Here is a 25,982-nt window from a genome sequence, read left to right as displayed (position 1 = left end):
CTGCCAAGACCGCTGCTTTTATAGAGGTGCTCACATTTTGATGATCACCTAATCAAGTTGATCAAAAACAAGATTGGTGGGTCTTTGCTGAAACCTCATGATAATGTTTGGTTTTCCTTTTCTTACAAGCAACTTCCCACAGCTTCTTTTAGTGTTATTCATAGAAAATAGAGCAGGTGAGTCCATTTTTCTCTTTAACCTATTGTGATAAATAAAGACCATGTTTGACAGGGTCAGTCAACCCAATTATAAAGGCCATTTGTCACATATCCAGTTTAACCAAGGACCTAACACCCTCAGGATCTGCTCCGTCATGGAAACCCAGACCATGAGCAGGTCTGAAAAACTCCAGCTACAGAGTCAGCAGAGGCTGACTTTTACACACTATGCACCGCAGGACTTTTTCTAGTTGGGGTTCCCAAACACTTTGTAATATCATACTTAACTGTAAAAGTTAAAGCATCCCAGTCATCTTAGAAGAAAATGCATTTGTGTCAAATGTTTTTCTCCATTTTGTTTTTCTTTATTTAGAGGCATTTGACAAGTGGAGTTGTGTGTGAGGGGGAGGTGAAGGGGCACAAGCATTGTTGCAGAGGAGAGAATATCAAGCTGAAGTTTGATCACTTTTACAAAAACTCAGGCCCGGTCCCTCATCTGTCCCATACCAAGGAGGATGTTCCACGTTACACAGCCAAGAAATGCTAACAGAACAAAACAGCTACCGAATCAGCGAGTGTAACATCTGAGAAAGACAAAAGGGGAAGAAAAGAAAAGTCCTGTATTTTTTTCTTTTATCTATCTTGAAGTCTTACAAATCAGAAACAATAGGCAGGCCCTTTATCAAAAAAACAAAAAAAAACTGTATTGTCTTGTTTTAGCTACTGAATGCAAAAAGAAAAATTCAAGCAAAAGTTCACATGGAAGCCACACCACCAAAAATAGAGAGCAGAAGGAAATAACTATTGTTTCGAGGATTTCAATTAAAGTCAAGACATGTATATATTTATAAACACTGGGGGAAAAAAAATTGATCACTTGATTCTTCTCAATTCTAAAGAGTTCATGATCTTAGTTTTTAATCTTATCTGGGGGAGGGGAGCGTAGAGGTGTGGAGAAGGGTTAAATTCTGACAAATAGAAGAATGCCTCTACTTCAAATACATTTCTAAAGAGGTAGATCAAAAATAAACTGGAGGAAGGGGGAAGTTGTGGGAAGGGTGGGTTGGCAGGGAGATGGGAGATGTTAGGGACTTTTTTTTTTTTAAAGTATCACTTGTGCCCCTCAGTTAAGCACGGTGTTAGGAAGGCGCGCCCAAATAGAAAGTGTTTGGGGGACTGAGGTATCAGTGCGCGCTGGCGCTCAGTGGGGGCAGGGCTGGGTGCCTAGTGCCACAACAACCCCCCGCCCCCTCAGCTGAGGTAGACGGCGTTCTACTGTGGAAGCATGGATACACTCAAGCACTTTTACCACAATCAACATATTTACATTCGGCATGGAAAAAAAAATAAAATAACTGTATCTTTACGTTTTTGGATTCCTTTCCGTTTTTTTCCCTAAAATAAACGCCAGTCAGGGTTCACCCAGTATGGTCTGTGCGCCTATCCTGGCTCGTTATTCCCAGTAAGCATAACTAAATGAAACATCAAGTACATTTGCGGGTTACAGAGACATCCTTTTGTTTAAATCATTTTCCTTGAAACTTAAAAAAAAAAAAAAAAAAATTACGTTTGCATCTATCAGTGTGACTCCCCCTACCCTCACCAGGCAGTTAACGACATCGACTTGATGGCCTTGCTACAAGGGCCACTCTGAAATGACAAAGCTCGCTCTATATGAAATTAAACCTAGTGGGGGCTTTGACCTCGCTAAGACACTCGCCAACAAAGGTGGCAGGAGGCCTGGGAACAGAACAGACCACAAACACATGCTCTGCTGACTTGAGGGCAGCTACAGGAAGGACCCCATTACAGTATTCTCTGCAGCACCCTGACCACAGCCCTCAAATAGGAAGGTGAAAGGAAATTTTGACAAATTAAAGTACCATTATCATTAACTATGGTAATCCCCCCCCCAAAAAAAAAAAAATTTAAAAAGAAAAATTGCATTGCTGCAGTCATGTACGGTTGGCATTATTTGCATGTCGTAGTTGTTTTGCACTTCTTTCTGAAGATGGTGGACCCTCAGGGGAAAAACTGAGGCGATTTTCTCTATACTTCTGTCAGCCGCCAGCTGAGGGGGCGCCAACTCTTGCTCCGGGGCTGCTATGTACAAACAGACTTTATGTACAGGGTCATCTTAAGTCACACATACACATGTACAATGCCACCTAAAGCACCAGAGTTGAAGGCAAGGTCAGTTGGCAGCTGACCAAAATTTTAAATTTTCTTAAAAAAATAAAAATGTTCAAAGACTATCAGCTTTATAAAGTATACAAAACACCACAAAGCAAAATAAAAAAAGAAAGGAACAATTTTTTTTCATATATATAATATCTTTTCTCTTCTGAGGTACTAGATCCTGAGGTAGTTAAGTAAAAATGCATATTTAATTGGTTTTCCTGGGCAGCAGCAGTTCGGCACCATTTCCCTGTGTCAGTCGTGGCGCTGCCCTCAACTCTAAATATATATATATTTTTAATATAATTCTTTTTTGTTTATAGGTCTATCTGTAAAATGCATCCCAATTTATAAAATGCCACTTATCACAAGGGCAGGACGCCCCATATAATTCACCCTTTCAGGGGTCCTGTCCTAAAACAACCCCCCCTTAAACATGACCCACACAATCTGAGCCAACCCCCCTCCCCACGCCCCCTCCCCAAATAAATCTTTCAGGTGGTCCAAACAGGACCTTGATAGCAATGCCTTTTTCCATTCCAGAGAAAACTCATAAGAAAGCTTCACCAACCAATTAAACATCAAGAAAAAAATATATATATAGACCAGGTGTTCGCTAAATCTGAAGTCAACCAAAACATCTTGTCATGTTTAAAGTACAACACCAAGGCGGTGATAGGAGGGGGCGGGGGTCCTTATTTCTTTGCGTTTCTAGTGTAAAAAGAAAACAAAAAAATACAAGTTTAAACACATCCTTTGGGGATGAGTAGAGCGGTTGAGGGGTGCGCACTTGTGAGGGCAGGTGACGACGGTGGGAGCCCTCAGGAGTACATTCTCGCAGAGATGCAGAGAGGCGGAGTGGGTGGAACTTTTAGAGGCGCAGGGTCTTTCTTTTTTTTCTTAAATCAGCTATGCAGTCCCAAGTAAGACGAGGGGAGGATGTTTGGTTGGGCTCCAACAACCTTTAACCCCTGAGATGAGCATTAGGACCAACTGCCGTCATCGTCTTCTCCCCTTCCTGGACTCTGCTGCATCTGTCCTTCTGTCGAGTCTTCTTGCAAGATTCGGTCACCGTTCCTCCAGGTCCGCTGGATGTTTATTTCCTGCGTGGCATTGGAGGTTGGGGTCCAGATGCAGGCTTAAGCTGCTGCTGCTGTTGCTGCTGCTGCTGCCTCCTCACCTGGGCTAGGATCTCCTGAATCTTCCTCTGGGCCAGCTAGGTGACAAGAGGAACAAGTGTTAAGCTAAAACTGCCGAGCAAAGCATAAAATGAAGTGTACAAGGATGCCACGCAATCTGCCCTGAGAATGCTGACCTCCTGTGCAAAATGTTAGACAAATAGCCAAATTTAGTTGTTTTTTTTTTTTAAATCAATTTTGGAAGCATCTCAGCGTGCATAACGTTGTTCTTGTTATAAATGGAAATTAACTGTATGGCTACAGTGAAAGGCAAAGAATATATAGCAGTTTATTCAGTGTCAGAAAAACATGCCCAGAGCACTTTTCTTTTATGCAACTCACCTGGCATGCAAAGAAGTGTCCGCTGATCTTGACTATAACCTGGTCGTTCTCATCAGGCGTCTGGTCCCGGGGCACCACCACTTCTGCACAGGTCAAGTTCTGCAGTTCGTTTACCTGCACACACAGATCAAAACTAACTCAAAACATTTATTGGGGGCAAAAATATAAACTGAATATAATTCGGGCATGAAAGAATCTAGATTACCGTTTTCCCGCCCTTCCCAATAACTCGTCCAGCAGCAAAGGCGGGAACCTTGATATGCGCCTCCAGCTTCACCTCTTCCTTAGGTCCAAAGAAATTCTCTTCTTTTAACTTGCCAAAGATTCGACACTGAGCCTGCAGTCAGATGTGTTCAAGCACAGGTTAATCCTACCGAATTAGGTAAAAACTTCTTTCAGAAATACTTCTGCTCCACTAACACGCGAATAAATAAAATCAAGATAAATGCAAACTTCCGCTATGATTAAATAAAGTGACATCTTAATTTTTAATCTTAGCATGAGAGTTTAATGCATTTATTTGGCTGTGAACGTGCAACACCTTAAACTGAGCCTCTGGTGGTCCGACAATGATGACCATCCTCTGCTTCGCATCCATTCCTTCTGCAGGGGCGATCTGAAAGAGGTCATTAAGAAAAAGAAACTTCACTTATGCTCCAGTTCCCATCAAATGAAAACGGGAAGACGGCAAGCATCAAAATGTTATCATTGACATTCAGAGTCTCTACCCTCCTGTCAATCACTCACCTTGATTGAGGCTCCGGCAAAGTGTGACAGTTGTTTGATGTGTTGACCCTGTTTTCCAATGATGGCGCCCACTGCAAGTGCAGGAATGAACAGGTGAACAGTCTCCGATTCTGGGTGTCCCTGCTGGATATAAACAGCTTAGTACTACTGCGACTAGGAGAAGATCGCATGCACAGACCTCCCCCCCCAGAACATTTGCTCAACTTTCAAACACCAACGCGCAAATGCCAACAGTCGATCTTGTGGAAGCTGTTAAACTCATTAAGTGTCATCGGCGCTTACACCCTCTGCTTGAAATCACTGGTTGATCAGAAGAGGCATGTTTGCCCCCGCAGCAGTAAACGCAGATGCTACCGTTATTGTCCAGTGGGGTTCCTACTCATTACTGATCAGCATGTTCCCAAAATCGTTGGGTGTTTTTGGGAACGTGCTGCATGCTCAGATTGGTGTTAAAACATTTGGCAAACAGTTGCACACCGATTCTGTTTACAGAAGCTATAGTCCGAGTTGGCTTAATGCAAAGGTTTACCGTTAGATGGAACTTGTTATTTTTTGCTAAGGAAAAAAAATAAAAATCTCAAGTGGACAGTAATGTTTAAATAAGCTATTACACTATGGAGCCTTAATGCAAACTGGACCAGGAAATCACCAGTCTCTAGTGCGGCTGACTCAAGATCTGAAAGGGAGGTGGTTGCACTGTCTCCCCCCCAAACAAAAAAAAAAAAAAACAACAGAAGAAGTAGTACTTGTTGGTTTTGGAGCGAGTCCAATTTTCCAGTCCATGTGCCAGCTGAGGGCACACTAACAAGTTGCTTTGGCAGGCTACAAAATGTGGAGAAGGGCTGTTGATTCAGAGGATGAACTTGCCGTTCAAACCTTCACCTTCCCTGACAACTCAAATGTCATTTAGCAGAAACAATCTCCTGAAACTGATCAGAGAAAGACAGCCTCCCTATTCACTTCACAAACACACTAGGAGCTGCCCAAATGTCACAAGAGGACAAAGTGGATGCAACCCCCCTAAAAAAATAAATAAAAATAAATAAACTCAAAACAAAACCCCACAGCAAGCAGCCACAAGCCGTGCAAAGCACTTTGGGGATGGGCAACTTACAGCAAGGGACTGGCTACTCGCTGACAGCATAGGAGCCCAAAATGGCCCTTCACCCCCATAAGGACTGCACTAAAGGGGAAAAAAAAACAAACATGATACCGAGTGGCTAAAGACAAAGTCTCTACTCTAACAGATTTCACCAACCTGACCCAAGGAACCAGCACACCAAGCGTAACAATTAAACATGGGCTGCCCTGGATTTGTGTAATGTAGTGTATGCAGTAAGCACATATCTGCAAGAGTGTCTCACTTACTCCAAATGATGAGCATCCACTATGGGCTCCGGGAGGTGTGATATTGGACATGGAGGGACCCATGCCTGTTGCTGTAGTGGGGAACAAACCTAAAGCATTCAGATTCAAGCCTGGAATCAAGTTGGATTGGAGCTGCAAAGAAAGGACAGCTCTGTTAGCAATTCACATCACCACCACATGGATTATCTAACCAACACTGCTATCACACATGATCTCTGGACAAAGGGAAAATACACCCCCCCCCCCCAGGAAAGAAAAAACAAAAACAAAAAAACCCTCAAGCTTTAAGTTTAATTTCTCACAGCAGGAAACTGTCTCCTTTAGATATGCCTGCACTACTGGAAATGCTCCTTGCAGCCTGGAGGCAGCACACTTCACGCCCACTCACTAGCTGAGCTGAAAGATGCACTGGACAATTAACCACGCTACATCACAGAATTTCTACTACTGAAGTGGACAAGTAAAGACTTCCAACAACAGCTGCCATCAAATCATATTCGTGTCTGCACATGCACCACTTTAGGTAAAGAAAACTTAAAAAAAAAAAACTGACAATTTTCTGAATTAAACATCAACTCCCGAAGCAAAAAACAGCTCGACTTCAGCTGGGACTTTTGCAAACCCTGGACAAGCAAAATGAATCAAATTGTGAGCCTGAAGCATATTTTCTAGGACAGTCAGAAAATCTCAAATGAGGCATTGTCCACTTGGTAAACAACCGCACAGTGCAGCTTCTCCAGCTTTTTTCACATTCCTTGTAAACTCAGTTTCAACAGCTAAGAAGGAAGACTAATGGTACAGTCCCTCGCCACAATTTTATGGGGTTTCCCCCTCCCCAATTTTGATGGAAAATATATAAATAAAGGCCAAGGAAAGATATGAAGGGGGGGAAAAAAGAAAATCAGTTTAAGTGTGCTAAAAGATTGACTTCACTTATTGGTATTATTTTGATATAGCTCAGTCTTCATGTACAGAGCTTAACTGGAATAAATGTATAATTAATGAGATCATAGAAGGCAACTTTACACGCAGATTTAAAAAAAAAAAAAGAAAAAGAAAATCACAGCAGTGCAAGAATCACCTGTGGTTTAAAACCTGCTGGCGAAGGCTCAAAATATCAAGTGCGTTTTCCCATTTGATTGCCATGACCCATTAGTTTACATTTACATGACCTGCACCTCTTCCCAGTTACGTTGACAGTTTGTTTTTCATGAATGGTTTAAATGTGTAACGTTTGAATCGTGAGATGGGATTTCCTCCTCTTCCTTTCAGAAAAAGGGAGGTCCAGCTGATCCCATGCTAAAAGGAAGCAGTGATGCACCTTTCCTTAGCCTTCAAGGGAATTTCCTGGAGCTGTTATGATTTCCACAGACACATTGGGGGTTAGTGAGCTCTGCTAGGAAACTAAGAAAAATTTCCTCTTCACCCACAGGAGTAGCAAAAAATAAAATAAAATAAAAAAAATAAAAGTATTCCTTTCTACTGATTTCACAATACCTGACATGTGGAAGTGTCTTTTGTATTGAAGACTTAATACATAAACAAATAATAAAACACTAAAAATGTACACGTATCTTTACAAGAAAACTGAGGATGAAAGAGTACCATTACACCATGGTAGTTTCAGATCACTCCCGTACATGTAAACGTCACTGTTCCAGTTCCTTGGCAGATTAATTTGTTATCTGATTTCTTGATTTTATGTAAACCCTAATCACAGAAAGTATCCTGGTGACTCTAAGACCTGCCAGAAAATCCCCACCTCCCCCACCCGGGGCCTGTTTAATGGCCATGTCTGGCCAGTGTACTTGAAAGCCAAGAACATTAACAGACCATCTACGTCACTTTTAAAGAAACCGGTCACATTTATATTTACTGGAACAAAGTTACTTCAGATTTCCCCTTTTAAAAAGTGATTCATTCAAATTTTAATTTTTTTTTTTAAAAATTGCTTACGTTCATAGCAGCCATGTCACTCTCATAGGATTCCCTGATCTTCTTCATCACTTCCTCCTCAGCTTTTGCACATGCCTCAATGGAGCCCTTTACTGTGATGGTCCGTTCTGGGTTGTACAGGGTTAGGTCCTGAAGACTGGACAGAATAAAGGTTGGAGGTGCATTAGAACTTATTGTTCTAAGTGTGGTGTAATTTTATAAACCAACCTCACAGACTGCAAACTGTCAATAGGTAGAGTTTCAATGAACTCTTTGCAACTTACGGTGAGATTGTGATCTTGGTCCCCGTTTCCTGCTCAATTTTCTTCAGGTTGCGTCCTTCTTTACCTATTAATCTTCCCACAAAGCTGTTGTGTGCAAGGATCTTTAGTGGGATCTCCTCAGTACTGTGGGAAAAAGAGGTTGCGAAGTCAAATGAAAAACAAAATCTGATACAATCAGTTCTATTACTTTTCCTACATGCTGCAAACAGACAGGGCTGATATATTTTTAAGCAAAGCCAAGATATGACGTCTGAACTCGTAAGAAGTTAAAAATGGGAGCCATTATAGGGGCGTGGAAAGCTGTTTTTATGAAGCAGCTTTGATACGATTTGTCAAAGTGATTTATTTATAAAATTATAAATAACAGCATCACAGTTTGCAGTTATACCCTCATTTTAGTTCAGTGTAACAGTAGATTCAGCCAAAGGTTAATAGGTGACAAAACTGAACTAAGGTACACATTTACTTATTTTGTTATAAACTCACAACTTTGTGTCAAGGGCTTCCTTCTGCATGATGTCCATGATGGTTTTGCAAGCGTTCGAACAGCCTTCAGGGGTTGAGTGAATAGTGATGGGTTTCTCTGCAGCACCTGCATTCTCTTTTCTGTGGATGTCAATCCTGACACAAAGAAAAGGCGCTCATCATATCGCTGCTCAACGGCCAGCAGTGCAGAAAAGGAAAGGAGGACACCGCTGACGTGCGATGCCGAGTATAATTCCTGACCTCCGTGTACGTACTTTGAGTGGGTCTGTTTGGTGATGTTGCGGATAGTCGCGCCCTCCTTGCCAATGATCGCCCCTACAAACTGTGTGGGAACCAGCATGCGTAGCGGGATGTCTGACTGCACTTTAGGCCGGGCGCCCAAACCCGGAGAGCCAGACCGAGGGGGTCCGCGGGCATTAAAGCCTCTCCGGCCCCCTGCTGGAGTACCCTCTGGTGCCGCCGTCTCATCAGGGATGTAGGACACTTTCAAGGTATAGTTCTCCATCATAGATCCATTCAGCTTCTCCATTGCCCTGAAAAGAATTAAAGATGTTGGCATGTTAACCTCTCGATTGCTACCACCGAACGTTTAATTTAAGAGCAAAAGGCTTGCAGACATGGAGTAAAAAAAAAAAAAAAAAAAAAAAAAAAAAAAAAAAAAAAAAAAAAAACACACTACACAAAGCTTCAAGTTTGACTCTTCATTAATTGAAGAAACCAAAAAGCAGGTAGGGACATTTAAACAAAGAGGTTTTAATGTAAATTATTTGTGTCTTAAGAACAAGGTCCAAACTCAACATTCCCAGCAGGTACTGGGGATCTGGCCAAACGCCACCTTACAGTCATCCTGTCAGCACTCACTCCTCATTAGCCTCAAGGATTTAGATTTTTAATGAACTGATCAATTATTCCAAGAGACTCTTCCAACCACTCTTGCAGAGTAGTATGATACATGTACACCAGGGGGCACCAGATGGCCAATTTAACCCCCTCCATCTCCAACACACACACACACACAGCCCCAGTTATCATTGCATGTCAAATTAAACTAGACTGGGTGTTGGAAGGAGGAAATCAGGTGCACTGTAAGAACACTTGACAGAGGAACTTGATGTGGTGTCGAACACAATGTGGGGGGGGGGAGGAGAAAAAAAAAAAAAAGGGGGGGGGGGGGAGCTTGAGCAGATTCATGTCAGAGGCATCAAGACAGATGAGATAGAGGTTAATGACGTGAACACTGTGTGTGCATACTCACAGCCTCGCCTGGTCCTTGGTAGCATACCGAACATTGACAACTGCAGTCTCTGTATCAGTGTTTACTGTGAGAATACACAAAGTCAGCACACATCCAACAATGACGGTGAAAGTTGACCAACCTGGGTTACTCTAAAATTTCATTAGGAAGCTAATAAAGCATTTACTTGAAAACAATTGTACAGTAAGGAAGGATTTGGAAAAACTGATTTCAGTGCAGGGTGTGTCTTGTAACACTAGGCTTAATCAACAGCATATTTACCTTGTTCACAGCTCTGTACTGCACCATACTGAGCAAGCATACCATCCAAAACCTGAGGGGAGAGGGAAGAAAAAAATTAAATAAAATGAATAAATAAAAAATGAGTACATTGTGTCTAAAGGATTTGATCTGAACCCACTGGTGAACAGAAGATCATCCAGAAGAACAGGCCTAGCCCACTGCCAGGACATACTCCACCAATTCTGGACCCAAGTTCAAAGATGAGTTACACTGATAAATTAGCTGCTTCTTGTAAAAGCTTGTCAACTCAAATTATGACACTCCCTGTGGGAAGCTGGTGCCTTTCATTCTTTATTTTTAATTGTTTTGGTTTTTTTTAAATAAAACATTTTAAATAGAAAATCTTAGAAACGCTGTAAAAGGCGGACAAAAGCATAAATTGCATAATGAAGGACTTGTTTGTGGGATTTATTTGAATAGTGGCAAATGCACCAGATTAAGATCATCAGCATGTTGAATCCACACATAGAAGAGGCGTGTTGGGAGAAACCTTAGCATATGCACATAACAGAAAACCCCACCAAGACCACGGGACTTCGTTTCACAGATGTGATCAAATGTGAGCGAGAGGAGGAGGGGGGAGCGAGCCGGCTCCCATCTGAGCTAAGACCTCCACCATGCTTGAACCCATGGCCACACCCTCAGGAGCTCAACCCCACTTTCTAGCCAACAGGACCGCATCCCCGCCTGTCCCACCTCGCACCCCAACCCTACCAACCAGACTGCCTCCCGCCTCTCTGCCATCTCCACTCTCCATCATTGGCTGCTCCAGCACCGATACGAGTTCCCTGAAGCTAGGAGTTACTGGCTGCTGGCTGGCTACTCTGCCTGTCCATCTACAGAGTCTGGCCAATGGGAATCCAGGCCATTCAGGAAAGGGTGGGGTACATTCCAGCAGGAAACAGCAGCAGCTGGGGGAGGGGTGTGAGTTCATGCTACACATTCTGTGAATCAGCGCACATGGAAGGGAAGGGGAAACAGTCCAGGCCCACCCACTCACTACAGCTCGTGAACACGCTGCTACTCTCGCCACCATTCTCTAGCTGGAAGGTTTTTACACACACAAAATATGACCCGTTTGTCTTATCTACCTGATAAGATACAAACAAGGCCTTTGCATCAAAAGACCTCTTTCTATTCAGTTCCTCCATTCTTCTAAATCACCTCCCCCCTCGCTTTTGAGGGGAGAGGAATCTCCATGTCACCTTTAGAGAAAGCTGCCTCGCTACATAGGTACATACATACATGGGTGTATCTGGAGCTGGAGTTTAGGAACATGCGTAGGCAAAGCGAGCCCACCATTACTTACACAAAACACAAAACCCTGAGCGTGTCCATAGCCATTTGATCATACTGACTGAAGCAGGCTGAAATCTAAAGTCATGCATTAACCTTTACACTCTTGTAGTTCAGAACAGTGTGGAACAATTGTGCAATTGAACATGAATTCTCTTGTTTGGCTTCCATGGTCTTGACAAAGCAGATTTTTTATTATTCCTTTTTTTTTTTTAATATATAAATTGCGGTGCAAGCACACACCAAGACAGCTAAACCTCTGCAGTGGAGGTGATGTAGCTGGGGGGAGGGAGTCACGTAAAGCCGTGTTAAAGCTGCCACATTCCACATGCAAGTGCGTAATTTTGACTTTAGATAAATTGCAACATTTTAAAGCTTTTAAAAAAAAAAAAAAAAAAAATCACTGCCAAAGTTCAAAAATTTGCAATTTAAGCTCACATAAAAAATTTTAGGTGTTCCCAACAGATTAGTGTGTAAGAACGTGGAGCAGACACCAGTTTGTGTTTTGTTTTTTTAAATGCAGGGGGGGGGAGAAACAAAAAAGAAAAAAAACAAAAAAAGGTGCTACGCATGACACACACACATACTGTTGCTCAACAGACCATTTCTTTCCCCTACTAATCGGGCAACGGCCTTGAAGTCCTGACCATGTCAAAGCTCAACATTTCTATTGGTATTCATCCCACCCCCCATTTCACGTGTAGCTTTTGGGCAAATTAATTACGTCAGCTTAGTTTAAACCCGTCAGAATACTCACTTCTTAACCTCATGAACTTATACATCTGAGAACAATTTTGTAAAATTTAAAAATCAGTTTTCTGAAGAATTTACAGAAGAGAAAATTTGTTTGGGGTTTTTTTGGAAGGGGGGTGTCTAATATATCAAGGTACACTATGAAACTCAAAAATCAAGTCAAATAATACACCCTGTTAAATACTACTTTATGTAGCAGCTGTCATTTTGGAGCTGAATAGCAAACACTAAGTCTTGAACTGTTATTTCAGACAATGCTTAAAATACAGGGTTTTTTTTTTTTACAGTTTAATGCAACAGCGTAATAAGCCTCAAATTGTGCATTGCGTAAAATGTGTCCAGCAAATTAAGATCCACCTCACTTCCATGTGAGCTTGCACCGCTAACCATCTCACAAACCTGACAAAAGCATTACAGATGTGTCTGTTGCAGTGGTCTGCATACAATTGAGCAAAGGCTGATTTTATTTTGCCACCTTTCTCAATGTCAGGTACTGATACCTGTAGCAAATAATAAAACTACCAATACCCACATGCATTGTATGTTTTAGACAAAGAAAAATTCACAAGTATCAAACAAGTAAAATGACAATTTAAAGGAAAAAAATAATGCACTGCCATACACTAAAGGAGGACTTAAAGCCAGGCCAACCCCTGGGTTGCATGAATCTTTCACAACCCTTCAGACAACACTGATTTATTTTTAATTCATTTCCACTTTTTTGTGCAAGAACACACATTGAAAGTGAAAGCCTCATCACACACACACACACAAACAAGCCCATGTGATCAGTGGTGAAGGACACCATGGCAAAACAATCAACTCACGTTTCCCCATTTAAAAACATCAGCATGCAGCTTTTTTGTTTTACAAGTCTCTGCGAGCAGCAAACGCATGTAGATCCAGTGCTACAAACATACTCCTGCCTGAGCCCGTCAGCATCATCTGGAGAGTCTACCCTCATTAAATCTTTTTTTTCCCTAAAAAGCCAAAACACCACAACACTCAAAGGTAGTGAAAATTTAATAAAAACAAATTAAAATCTCTAATCCCGACTGTCAACTGCCTAGTGACATTAGTAAGAGTCCCCCACCCTCCTTACCCACCGATACCGGTCAGTATGTTGCACTAAGCTACAGCAGCCAAAGTCAAACTAATCATCAAGTGCATGCTCAATTGAAACCCAAAAGGAGGCAAGGTAACTCCAGAGGCCACTAAATGAGAGCCCAGTTGGGCTGCCCCATGGTGCCCCGCCCTGGAAGCGGTTAGCAGCCTGTTAGCACTCACCTCCCACTGCATGTGAGGCGGGATGTTCCTGATCTGCAGCTTACAGCTCCTGGAGAGAGAACAAGAGGGAAAGAGGGTGAGGGGTGAATGGATAAAGAAAGTGAAGGTAGATGGGACAAAAGATGGAAGAGAAAGCAACAGCTAGTTAATAAGTGACAATACCAAGGATAATACAGAAGAGGTTTGTGTTTTGTTTTTTGTTTTTTTTTTTAAAAACCCCAAAGGACTTATTTCTCAGTAAGATGGACACTGACAGAAGGTCTTTAATTCCACTCTAAACTCAGGTGTACTGAAACAGCCTGCATGAAATAGAAAGGAGAGAAAAAAAAAAAAAAAAAAAAGTGGGGTAGTTTAGTTTCGAGTTTCCCAAAATTCAAATTAATGTAACACACGCACACAATCACATACACCACGCCCTTCTCCCAAATTACCAGCTGTGTTACAGAGAGCAACGAGTGACAAGGGGAAGAAGGGAAGAAGGGGACAAGAGGGGGGGAAAAAGTAAATCCAACAGATGGTGGTAGTAGTAAGATGCATCACAAAGAAAGCTGGGGGGGGGGGGGGGGGAAGAAAACACATCTACGCAACCTGACTCTAGCATGCATCCTATAGTACAGAATCATGAGATTTTAACAACTTCAAGTCTCAGACCCATTGGGTTTTTTTGGGTTGTTCCCCCCTCATCTCTTCTTACATCACACTACATAGGAAGACTCAAAAAAAAAAAAAAAAAAAAAAAAAAAGGCACTTGCTCAGAGTGTGCATGCAGAAGACGCAAGTGAAGACAAACAGTTGAGTTTTGCATTGTTGCATAGGAAGGAATAATTGAGACAGAATTATTGCTTATGGCTCCCACTTTCATTATGTTTACAGCTGCATAAGTGTAGTGGTTATGTGTGGAGGTCATGCAGACAGTAGGCCTTCTGAATCAGTTACTCTAAGTTTCATAAGGGTCTGTCTGCATGTTGTGTAAAAATGTGAGAAAAGTACAAGCCACTCCAAAGTCCACTGCCTGTTGACACACACACCTAAAGAAAAGGCGTACATATGGCTTGGAGCTGAGGCATGCGCGCACACACACGACGTCGAATGAAACCTTGACCCCAGACCAGTTCCACATCGCCTTTACATGCACATTATACACACGTCGCACATTATACACACACACACACACACACACACACACACACACACACACACAGTTCCGTGCAGTCAGTTTAGCGTTACGTGCACATTTTTGCCCCTTGTGTAAAGTCTAGAATTTCACTACATATTTTCACCCCCTTTTCTCTCAAATGTCCCCGAGCGCCTCTGGATCTACATGTACAGGGCAGATTTATTTTTTCTTTTCTTCTAAAAAGACCATTAACAGTGTGGTAGTTTGCACAAGATGGCACCTTTCAACATGCAGCATTGATGAACTCCCCTTTTACACAGTGAACTTAATTTTTAAGATCAAGATTCACTACACAAATTTGAAACTTTCCATACATGAATGTGCGCACACTAAAAATTGTACTGCATGTGTACAATAAGGCAGCGGTCCCCAACCCCCGGGCCTCGGACCGGTACGTGAGTCGTTTGGTACCGGGCCGCGAGAGTTGAGGCTCAGGTGTGAAATGTATGGTTTTCAGGGTTTTTAAATCGGTTTTCAGCGTTATTTTGTTATCGTTTTGATCATTAACTCGGATTTCCTGGGTCTTTTCACGTGTGTTATGAATAAATCTTTTTTTCGGTACCAGTTTTATTTTGTTGTATTTATCCGCGACACATTAAAGGCCGGTCCGTGAAAAATATTGTCGGGCATAAACCGGTCTGTGGCGCAAAAAAGGTTGGAGACCGCTGCAATAAGGGCCATAAAGCTGAAATTACTCAACTTAGCCACTAGGACTACAGTCACACTTATAGGGGTACAATATATTTAGTACCACGCATTAAAGAAACTACTTAACTCTAAATGGGCAAATTGTAAAGAAAACTTCCCAAATAACTCCCACCAGGAATTTCAGCCCTTTCCGGCCCACTGTGCCATTCCTGGCTGATCTTGCAGCATCTCCCCACACATTTGGTATGCTCTGCATTGCGGTGGGAACGCCATGCGAAATGTGCAAATGCACAAAGCACTTCCAGTTGGATTAACCTATACCCACCCACCCACACACACAAGAAGTCAGCCAGGGTATGTGGTGGGGTGGGGGGGTGTGGGTGGTATACATTCCCCAGTCCCAGTCTTTGATTTGGGGAGGGGTGGGTGTGTGTGAGGCTGTGTGAGTGGGGTGTGGTATGGGGGGGGATAGCCCAGTTTCAAGCAAGGGTAACAAGGGCCCTCTCTGCCCCGTGGGGGTGGGGCCCCGTTGCCATGGACACGGACAAGTCCACTGACAGGAACATGTAGAGCAGGGTTAAAAGTGGGAGGGGGAGGAAAGGAGGGAGGGCCAAGAGTGACTAGGGTTGGCTCGTCATGTGATGGCCAGGAGGAGGCCGAGCACCTTATTTACTTTCAAACGGACCAACATTCTACACATTCGTCCCCATTCTTGGAGCCCAGCTGAGACCTGTGGCCTCCTGATGGGAGACCGTGCATACAGGTGGTTTCAATAGACACGTATACACAAGCATGCAAATGTATACTACAACAGCGTTCATAAGTTGAGCAGAATAATGCTACATGATACCTGTAGTCATCTCCATTTCTTTTCCTCACTCATCCCGCCCCCATAATGAAGCACTGTACGTCAACACCATTGTTGACAGAGAGAAACACACGAGGTCTGTGCTCAACGCCCATCCACAGCCACTGCTTATTCAGAAGGCAGAGGTTCTGAATGACTGAACTCCACACAGTCTGGTTTCCACTGCCCTCACAGGCCTTACGTGCATGCAAACCATGAACCCAATAAACTACATTAATGCATTTGGATATATTGAAATTCTTGGCAGTTCCAGAGTTGAACAGTTAGAGCTTGCCATATGCGAAAAGCCATTATGCACCGATGTCTTTACCTTCAGATCTTACAGAACAGGTTTAAGAACAAGCTATAAGTGCAATGCCAGTCTGATTTGAGTCTAGACTGAGGGAGAGTTAGCATTTGCCTGCAGTCCAAGTAAAACAAGGGGCCACATTCATAATTCTCTGGCACCCCAACTCATCTTTTTCTTTTGGAGGGGGGGGTGCAGGTGGGGCCCCACGCTGACCCTGTGACCGAGAATTCTTACACTAGGAGTGATTTCTATAAGCAACCATGAGAAGTTTGAGTACTGTCTCAATTTAATTTACAATTTAAACCCAGCTTTAGAAACAAAATCACCAGTACTAAAATGTTACTAAAGAACTGAGTTTAAAGGAAGTTGTGTACATTTAAACATGCGTGTTTGATGTCGGTCTTCCTCTCAAATACACATACCCCACCCCCTTACAACCATGCCATTTTCTTTCTTCCAGTACATGTGACATATGTGCACGTGGGAATGGGCAAGTTGCATTTTTTTACGTTGTTGGAAAAAAATAAAAAATAAAAATATCCAAGTAGCGAGTAGAATTCAACCCTATACACCACCTCAATTTGGGTTTACCTGTGGTGCAATTGCATCATAGGAGATTTTTAAAACCATTTATTTATTAGTTGTTTTTTGGGGGGGGGGTTTATGTCTACGTACACAAATACATGAAAATATGAAACTAGGTCAGAGCTTTACACAACTGAATTTTTAAGCTGAAGAAAAATTACAGGCTTTCCACAGAACAATCGTATAAAGGAGATATTGGCGAGAATAAGTGAATGTTATCTTTAAAATGGCGGATTTTTTTTGCTTCAAAAGACTTTAACACATTTTTTTTTAGGAAAAGGTCACGCAACGTAAAAAGCAAACGTTCATAAATTAACTCAAAGTTAAATAACCAAAAGCGCCGTGTATGTGCAGAAAATGAGTTTCCAATTAAATAATTACGTTGCGTTATACTGTTAATGCCTACAGCCCATTTTTTAAGACTCCTTAAGACAAACCCAATGTTACACCAAATGCATAGATCATAATTTTGGTGCCCCTTTGGTCACACGCGTGATAGAGGCATGAGAATACGCACAAAATTATTATTATTTTTTTTAATGTAATTGGGCTCTAACCTGGTTCGCTTGAAACTATAAAAATACCACATCCCCACAAACCATGTCATCGTATTCAGTGGAATCTGTATGAACTCCAAACTATAGCCACCCCACCCTTGATCCTCGTCTGCTCTAGCACTTCCCCCTTAATAGGTTCAAAGGTGATTGGCCAAGCCCCCCCCCAGTTCATATTTTCAAGCTGGAGTGCAAAGAGGGGCCCCAGTGTCCGTGTGTGTGTTTGGTGTGTATGCGCGTGTGTGTAGCGTATACTCAGAATACTGTTCCCATTGACTGTGTTCCATGTAGCAAAGGGAGGGCACGTTTTTTTACCTTTCTGAAATGTGGCGCAAACTCGACTCGGTGTGCACAAAAACACAATCACCACAGCGTTTAGAGGGGACGTCTGAAGATCTGACGCAAATTCTCATTTAAGTACACCTGGTTTATTTAACCAAGCTACAATTTAGACCAACAGCCCACCGGGAAATGCTTCTGTGATGTCCACGTGGAAAATACATTTCATGTAAAGGTCTCGCGAATTCTGCGTTTGCTCCATTTTATATCCAAAACGCTTTAAATAAATACAAGTCACGGGGAGCAGTTTTTTTTTTAATGCCAACGTGTTTCAGCAGGAATTTGTAATTTCAAGTGTGACCCATTTCTTTACATAAGAGCAGATCAGTTAAACGTTGAGAGCAAACAATGCAAACCTGCAATACTAGTCAGAAATTGCCGCAACTATCATCAACCAAAAGCAATTTAATTCAGGAAAATGCTAATTTTTCACCAAACAGCATCGCCATCAAATAATATAAAAATACACACTCCATGTCAAAAATGGCCCTTATTTTTAAGTCCACTGCACATATTCCGAGAACCACACAAAAAAAATATATTGTGCACCTTTGGAAATCATACACCGAACCGCCCAGTGTGGTTACGGGCGTCTAACTCTGAAACCATAGGGTTTTCGTGACTTGGGTCCCAAACCTCCCATTCCACTCGCGTTTGGAGTCCATCTCATGCAACAGCAGCACAATGTGCTGAGGAGGGCGGAAGCGTAGGGCAAACAAGGGAGAATGACGGGCAGATCATTCTCAAATGGACGACTTCACAAGGCCTGTACGCCTCAAATCCAGCCTGCACTCACTCAGCACACATTTCAGCCTGCACACTTTGGTACTCGCCCTGAGCTTTGTGCTTTAATATCGCCAAGAACTGCACATATACACTAAACACATACACACGAGGGAATGGAGCAAGCGAGGAGAAGACAACCATGAGGTGGTTTAACTCAAATGCACGACGGTTTTGGGAGCACCCCCTCAGTCATGGCGAGAGGAAGGAACAGAGCGCCATACGCCCCTTTTATTTGACCCCAAAAAGCATTCAGGGAAAAAAGAAAGAGGGGGGGGGGGTGATGGGCGTACGTATTTTAACTAAAATAAATATGTAAAGCTTGGCAACAAACACACATGCAGCATTATTAAAACACACTCGCACAGACACACACGAGGTCAAAGTAAAAAAATAAATAAATAAAAAAAAGAGAGTGTGACGAGGAAGAGAGGGTGACTACAATTTAAAAATATATGTGGGGCTTTTACGAGTTTAACCAAGCACTATTTAATAAAAACCCACGTACCTTTGACGTTTAGGGACCGAGTGCTCCACTTCGAGAACTTTTCCGTGAAGTTCAACTTTACCTTAAAAAGAAAAGAGAAATTTAAATTAGCAAAATACAGCTACGTTAATTTCATTAACCACATGACATCTCGTGTAGGCCTCCATACTGCTGAGTAAACAACCACCCCCCAAAAAAAGAAAACAGGGGTTAATGTTTACTACTAAAAATCCAGAGAAGCATACATAAGCATGACTGCGAGCTGGATATTTCTCGCATAGGAGCACAAATTGTTCAAAGTGTGCGAGCCACTGGTAGCACGAGGACAAATGAGCCTGACATTAGCACTATTCGTAAAAATAGTGAACGAGTTTAGCTCAGCTGTTACGTGTTCTGTAGGTGCACGCTTAACTTGAAATTAGACAACAAGCCGTGAAGGGTTGGAGTGATTAATGTACAAAAAAAAGCTAAATGTGGATTGCCTGCCTGAGTTTGTGTTGGCCAAATGTAGGCCAACACAATTAAACCACCTGGTGTGTCAGCATGGACGAAATGGCTTCACAGTATAGCGAGTGGAGGCTGTTGGAGAAGGCCTGTATTTTGAAACCTGGAGAAGAGTGAAAGTTCCAGTAGAAACTGGTGAAAGCGACGACACATTACTCTTCAATCGTGCCAAGCTGGGGCTGTGTGATAGAGCTCAAGGGTTCACTTCACGGCTTCCACAACCCCCGCTCGCTGCCCTGAACGGACATAACGCGCATTGCTCACACTGAGCAGTTTACTCTAGCATTTTACCAAGCCACACTCAGTCAAATTACAAGGGCAGAATTTCACTCAAACCTGGGGGAAGCCATTTGTGTGAGCCCCACGGTGTCAAAAGGCCAAGTAAAGGTTGTGTGAGAGAAAGAAACGCTTGGATACACCCCCACCCTACAGAACTACATGCGTTTCTCATAGGGTACCCCCCACCACCAACACCAGAAGTAAAGCAATCTTCACACAATTGCAGCAGTTTGGGATAATTTCCTAATAGCACCTTTTTGCCCCAGATTGTCTCACCTGAAAGAACATCGATGGCCTTCATTGCTGCCTTCTCGTCCGGGCAATCCACAAACGCATAACCAGTTTTGACAAGAAATGGACCACTGTGCGGAATCTTCCACTGCTCAAAGATAGTTTCGAAGTCCTCCTCGCTCGCCTCTGCGCTTACGTTGCCAATGTATAGCTTATTCATGTTCTGCGCCGAAAGGGACAATCTTTACGCTGAGGGAGAGATAGTTATTTGCTCTCGCGGATGTGCAGTGTTTGGAGTAGCCTAAATCGCCTTTACTACTACGGAGTGGCTGTAGCGTGCTTCCCGGTCGTTCAAGCCACAGATAGATTTAAACTGGCAGCCTCACGGTGCGTTTGCGCTCCCTCGCCCCTCTGTCTCTATCGCGCAATAAATAAATGCTCAATTATTAATCTCGTGTCTCCGAACGATGGCGGGCTGGGTGAAAAGGAGGAGAAACTACTTTGTGTCTTCCTCCAAACCCCTTGGCAAAGAGACAGAGAATGTCACACACGGTAAGGCTGGCGCCCGCCTCTAAGTCTAGAACCTAGAATAAGAAGAAGAAGAAGGGGGGAGAGAAAAAAATCCTCAGCTATTCCGGCTTTTTTGAATGAGCCACGTGTTCAAACTACAAATCAGCCCACACGTGAGGAATCCCAATTGCTCAATTAAGTGTTTGGGATTGGGGAAAATTGCACGGGAGTCTGGGGTGGGGACAGCAAAGGGGAGTGAAGAAAAAAAGGAGGGGAAGAGTGGATTGGTGTTGGGAAAAAACCTGGCGAGCTTTGTGCGTAAAGGGATTCCGTGAGAAACTAGTGTATCTTTACTAGAATCACATTCGTGTGCCTTTCTCTGCACAGCCTCGACTCTCATTGGTCAAATGAGGAATAGTAAAAACGGCGGTGCGCGCACGCACGCCCATAGCAGGGAGACGCTGATATTGCGAGGGCTTGTGCGCACGGCTGTGCTAAGTGCGCTATATTGGCGACACAACGGATGGAAAAGGGGGTGGGGCCACTCATAAATGATTTTTTTTGACACCATATTGTCAAATTGCATATAGAGCGCATTCAGTTGTACGTATTTTGAGTGGGGAAAGGTCCTGTGAAACTCCTTGGGCCCTCACGCATTGTGGGAATGACACGTAGGCTACTACTCTCCATGACGGCATCCATCTTCTGAGTGGAGTGGAGCCATGCCCTCTCTGATCCACAACTCAAAGTCCAACAGCAGGCCCCATTTGTTCTTGGTCACGTCGAGGGGGTATCTTTGGGCGAAATGAGTGCAGCCACGCCATTTGTTTTGTCGTCTTTCGGGCTGTTTGGCACAACTACGAAGCGTTGGCCATGTGGAGCGAATCACACATGGCGAATCCTCTCTGCTATACCCCAGCATGGATTTGAATTTACTGAAAGAGGGAGGGGTCTCCCACACCAATGTGCCCCTAGCGTACTATGTAAAGCAAAGCCCAGTTCAATCACGTGTGGAATACGTGTCTTAAAACATTACACAACTGTCTGTAAGATTTTGTAAACCATAGGCAGAGGTCGACAGTTTACGAACGGGTCGCTCCACGGGTCATTTCTGCATGCACAGGACTAATTGGCAGATTAATCCATGCCTGGCGATGTCAATAGGATGATATATTGTCAGGGCACAAAGTTTCAAAACACTAATGATCCCCCAAAGCGTAAATTTATAAGCACATGTACAGTCAAGTACCACAATAAATTCTGCCTTTGTGCAGGGTATAGTTTGCAGTGTTGCTGAACGTTACTGCAATATACGGAGAGCATAATTCAGCCGCAGTGTCTGCCAAAATGACTATAAAATTGAATCCGTGCCCCTTTAAAGCAGTTTGAGAGAAGAGCTAAGTAGAAAACTTTTATGAAGGTAGCATTCATTTTATAGCATTAGTTTCAGATTTATGCACCAAACAAGCTGGCACCCAAATGCATCTCTCTCTGCATTATAATATTAAAGTTCAGCTTTAAACCCAGCACCTTTAAAGCGAGGCTTAAACTTCATCACGTGTTCAGGAGACGCGACACAGTATACTTTAGATATGTGCTGCATGGATCTATTTTCTTTTCAGGATCGTGTGTGGGGATACAGGAGGGCACGCTTTCATTCATAAAATTGTGTTAGATGAATCGGCGTGACGGGTTAGTTAGAAGTAGCCAGAGAGCAACAATGTCAACTACAAAAAAAAGTTACACAATAGCAGTAACTTTCATCTCATTCTCCTTTAAATGCATGGTGTTTTTTTTTTATTATTATTATTATTATTCTTTTATTTTAACTCATTGTAAGCCCGTGTTTGACTTGTGGTCGTCTTATTTTGAAAAGTATTTTAAGAAAGAGTTAGAAACGTGAGTGCAGGTGGGTGTAGTCGTCTCTGCAGCCCTGCAAGTGGCATTACAAAAAAAGAGAAGGGAACAAAAGCTTTTCTCTGGAGCTGAGGTGATGGCACCGCGTCTCTGCAGCGTCTGCTAATGAACAGGCCAAGGTGTGCGTGTCCATGTAAAGCAGGTTACAAAGGGAGTGTTGGCCCTTCAGCAACTGGCTCACAGACCGGGGCCATGGCTGACTCGGTGGGTCTACTTCTCTGCTGCTGCTGAACAAACACACCGAGCTGTCTGATTGGTCGAGAAGGCTGTCCAATCGGAGGGCCGCAAACCTGCTCCGCACTACTCCTGCTGGCTCGGCCTCAACGCGCTCATTCATTGGTTCCCCGGCTCGACTATTCTATATGAATCAGCGCGCCAATCACGCATTTCTCCCCATGTTTGCCCAGTTTGGCTTTTGTCATGGGTTGAAGCATGAAGATGTAACGAAACACGCCAGTGATTCAATCCGAGGCGCTTTGCATAAAAAAAAAAATACCCTCTTTAAAACTTTCCGAGAACTTTATGTTGTATTTGGATTTATAGGGCAACCCTTAAATAGGTTAAACGATAAAGGCGTGAAATAGGGTTTAAAATTCAACTTTAGGGCAACTTTCTATCGACTTTTAATCGTTTCATAATTTGTTACAAGACCTGCTCCCCGAAAAGTTTCTTATTAACTTATTAGTGAGTGCTTAGATCTCTGTAGTCTTTCTCCTGTATGGATCTATATGAGGGTTATTTAAAACCAGGGAGCTTTCCGTCGGCCTAGTTAAACTCATACAATTTTTTAAAACCCCGTTTATTAGTCGTTAACCATTTCCACTCCTCATGAAATAACGAAACGCACACGGATGGGGGTCGGTGTGAATGCCAGCTCTGCCAGCTGGGCAGTGTCTCAGAGCTGGTAGTCTCACAGGCTGAATGTATAGAGACAGCAGTCATGTTAAGTTGCTCTCCAGTCTCTGTCGGTTTAAATGAGCCAATGCATGGCTGCAGTCCGCGCGCGCGCGCGTGTGCGTGTGTGTGTGTGGCTGCAGGCTCTGCAAGAGGAGTAGTGAATGTATCGCTGAGGAATGTACAGAAAGTCTCCCCGCCCCCAGCTTCAGGGCTCCTCGCTATGGACAAATTCCATAGGGGGCAAAACTGACATAAAGTTTCAGACTAGACTGCATCCTATGTGGGAAGATTTTCTGCGGTTAATGTCGGTGTAGGAAAAGAACTGACAAAATCGATCTGTTTAATCACAGTGTAGGACATTTCTAGAGGGAAAGTCAAGGAGGGAAAGAAGGGAGGGAGATTGTTTAGGTTAAAAAAACAGAGAGAGCTTATAGCCCAACTTTGAGCTGGCCTCGCTCCAAGATATAGTCTACGTCGCCAAGCGCAAGGCTCTTTCACAATCCTATTTAGGCTACAGAGAATCAAGGATTCTGTTTTCCGGTGAGATTGCTTTATTATGTTTTTATTTATTTATTTGTTGCGAGGCGATTCGCATCTTTGACAACATTGTCGTTCCACGTGAGTTTTAACCATTTAATCCAGTTGCTGACCGCTTCGGACAAGAGTCAGGGAAGACTGTGGTGAACGCCATGTTGAGAAGAATCTAGAGCCTACAGTATCATTAACTAAAAGCAAACAATGTCCTTAACGATGTTAATGCAACTGCGTTTTTCTTTTTTTCCTTTTTCTGCTCCATACATGTGTTTTCTATTGTCATCAAGTGCTTTCATGTAGGCTCCAAAAACCCTTAAAAAGGGCATGTTTATTCCACAGATTCTGCTTTGAGATGACACCCTTCATCTCATTAGAAAATGGCGGTTTGTGCCCCCTAAAGCACATGCCAAGGAATATTTCTTGCAGCAGTTAAATGGGGATAGCCATAGTCTGCTGGCAAATTAGCAAATATTCCAGAAAATATCTCTGTTATGTTCTTTTAAAAAGACGAATAATCCCAGAAAATAATCTGCTCTCTTTTTTTCTCGCTTTCTTGTCTTACACACCCCCCATACACAACTTAAATCTTGGGAATTTGTGTGGAAAAGTTTCTTCTTCCTATGCCATCAGTAGATGATAGTACTGCTTATATATGCTGTTGTTTTAAATGAAATAATCATTCATTTGTTTTTTGCTGGAAGAGGAGGGGAGGTTTAAAAAGCGGCCAAACGTAGCTGCCGTCACACGATTGTTTTGTTTCAGTTGGCAGCAACTGTTCCTTTATTAATTGATCTATTTTTGTAATTAAAATATTTACCAAGTAGCTGATCATTTGGTTATATTTTGAGCTTAGTGCACACCCTTCAAAGCATGGCGTTTGTAGCAGCTGTAATTAGGAATACTTATCTCTTCTTCTTTTTTCTCTCTTTTTAAAAATTGAACATCAAATGGACAAAAATGCACTTTGACGCCATAAACATTTGTTGATTTTTGTGTGTTTCATGTGAACTGAAGATCACTGCATTTTTTTAGTCTATTGTTGTGGAGCCTTTGTGTAGGTTAGCAGCACATGTTGATGCAGCAGGAAAAGTTTTCACGCAGAGTCACATGAACATTTGCAGACTTTGGTATATATTGCAGCTATACTGAACATGCTTTAGCATGTGGCTTTGTCTCTCTTATAGGAAACCTTCCCCTCTGGCAGCTGTTGTTTACTGGTTTCAGCACCTTGATTGATTAGTTACAGTGTGCTACGTGTTAAGAACAATTCCTTCCTTAACGCCAACCCCCCCTCCAAAAAGCAATGACTTGTTTTCTGAAAGAAGATGGAAACATGATTTGCTGTTATTTGGAGTTTTAACACTTTGCAATTTTGCAATGGGCTTGTGTTTGTTGTGCGAGAAAGTACGTGACTTGATGAATCTTAAGCAGAGTAAGTTGTCCGTTTCCTCTGATTAGAAATGCAGGTGTGACTTGAAAGCATGTGAATATTTAAAATAAAGTGATGTGATGAGCATCTGTGACTTTGAATATTTTTGTTCATTAATTTAAGTGTTTAAAAAACAAATCGTTTATGGGCATTTTCTTCAACCATCTAGCTTTTAAATATTATAGATAATAATTAACTTTTTAATTAGTGTGTGGATTCCCATTTGGGTTTAGCAGTCAGGTATAGATGCATGCAAAACATTAAAATGTTTTAAAATGGCTATTTAATTATTTTAACATGTTAATACAAATTAGACTAGTGTTTGTAAAGCAATAAAATACACTCCTAGTGTAATAAAATGTTGTTTATCTGCTGAATTTGTGGAAATCTCTTTAAAGTATG

The 25,982-nt window shown here is 42.6% G+C and overlaps 1 protein-coding gene across 3 annotated transcripts; it reads right to left on the bottom strand.

Moving 5' to 3' along the window:
• Positions 1-501: 501 nt before the first annotated feature.
• Positions 502-21,197, bottom strand: igf2bp3 (insulin-like growth factor 2 mRNA binding protein 3). 3 transcript variants are annotated; one of them, XM_026155954.1, is made up of 15 exons: positions 20,339-21,197; positions 19,301-19,361; positions 13,550-13,598; positions 10,193-10,244; positions 9,932-9,995; positions 8,931-9,209; positions 8,677-8,811; positions 8,191-8,313; positions 7,928-8,063; positions 5,972-6,103; positions 4,604-4,726; positions 4,398-4,472; positions 4,062-4,193; positions 3,857-3,970; positions 502-3,552 (listed from the first exon to the last, which is right to left on the bottom strand). In XM_026155954.1, exons 1-15 carry the CDS (start codon positions 20,511-20,513, stop codon positions 3,433-3,435), a joined length of 1,770 nt encoding a protein of 589 aa, XP_026011739.1. In that variant the 5' UTR covers positions 20,514-21,197; the 3' UTR covers positions 502-3,432. The 3 variants fall into 3 exon arrangements, with proteins under 3 accessions (XP_026011739.1, XP_026011740.1, XP_026011741.1); XM_026155955.1 differs by having other exon boundaries at positions 4,604-4,723; positions 20,339-21,196; XM_026155956.1 differs by lacking the exon at positions 20,339-21,197 and adding an exon at positions 19,525-19,573.
• Positions 21,198-25,982: the final 4,785 nt, after the last annotated feature.

Source organism: Astatotilapia calliptera, chromosome 22 (assembly GCF_900246225.1).
Source record: "Astatotilapia calliptera chromosome 22, fAstCal1.2, whole genome shotgun sequence".
NCBI lineage: Eukaryota > Metazoa > Chordata > Actinopteri > Cichliformes > Cichlidae > Astatotilapia > Astatotilapia calliptera.
The sequence above is the reverse complement of the archived record's forward strand: the minus strand, read 5'-3'. Positions and strand labels throughout refer to the sequence as shown.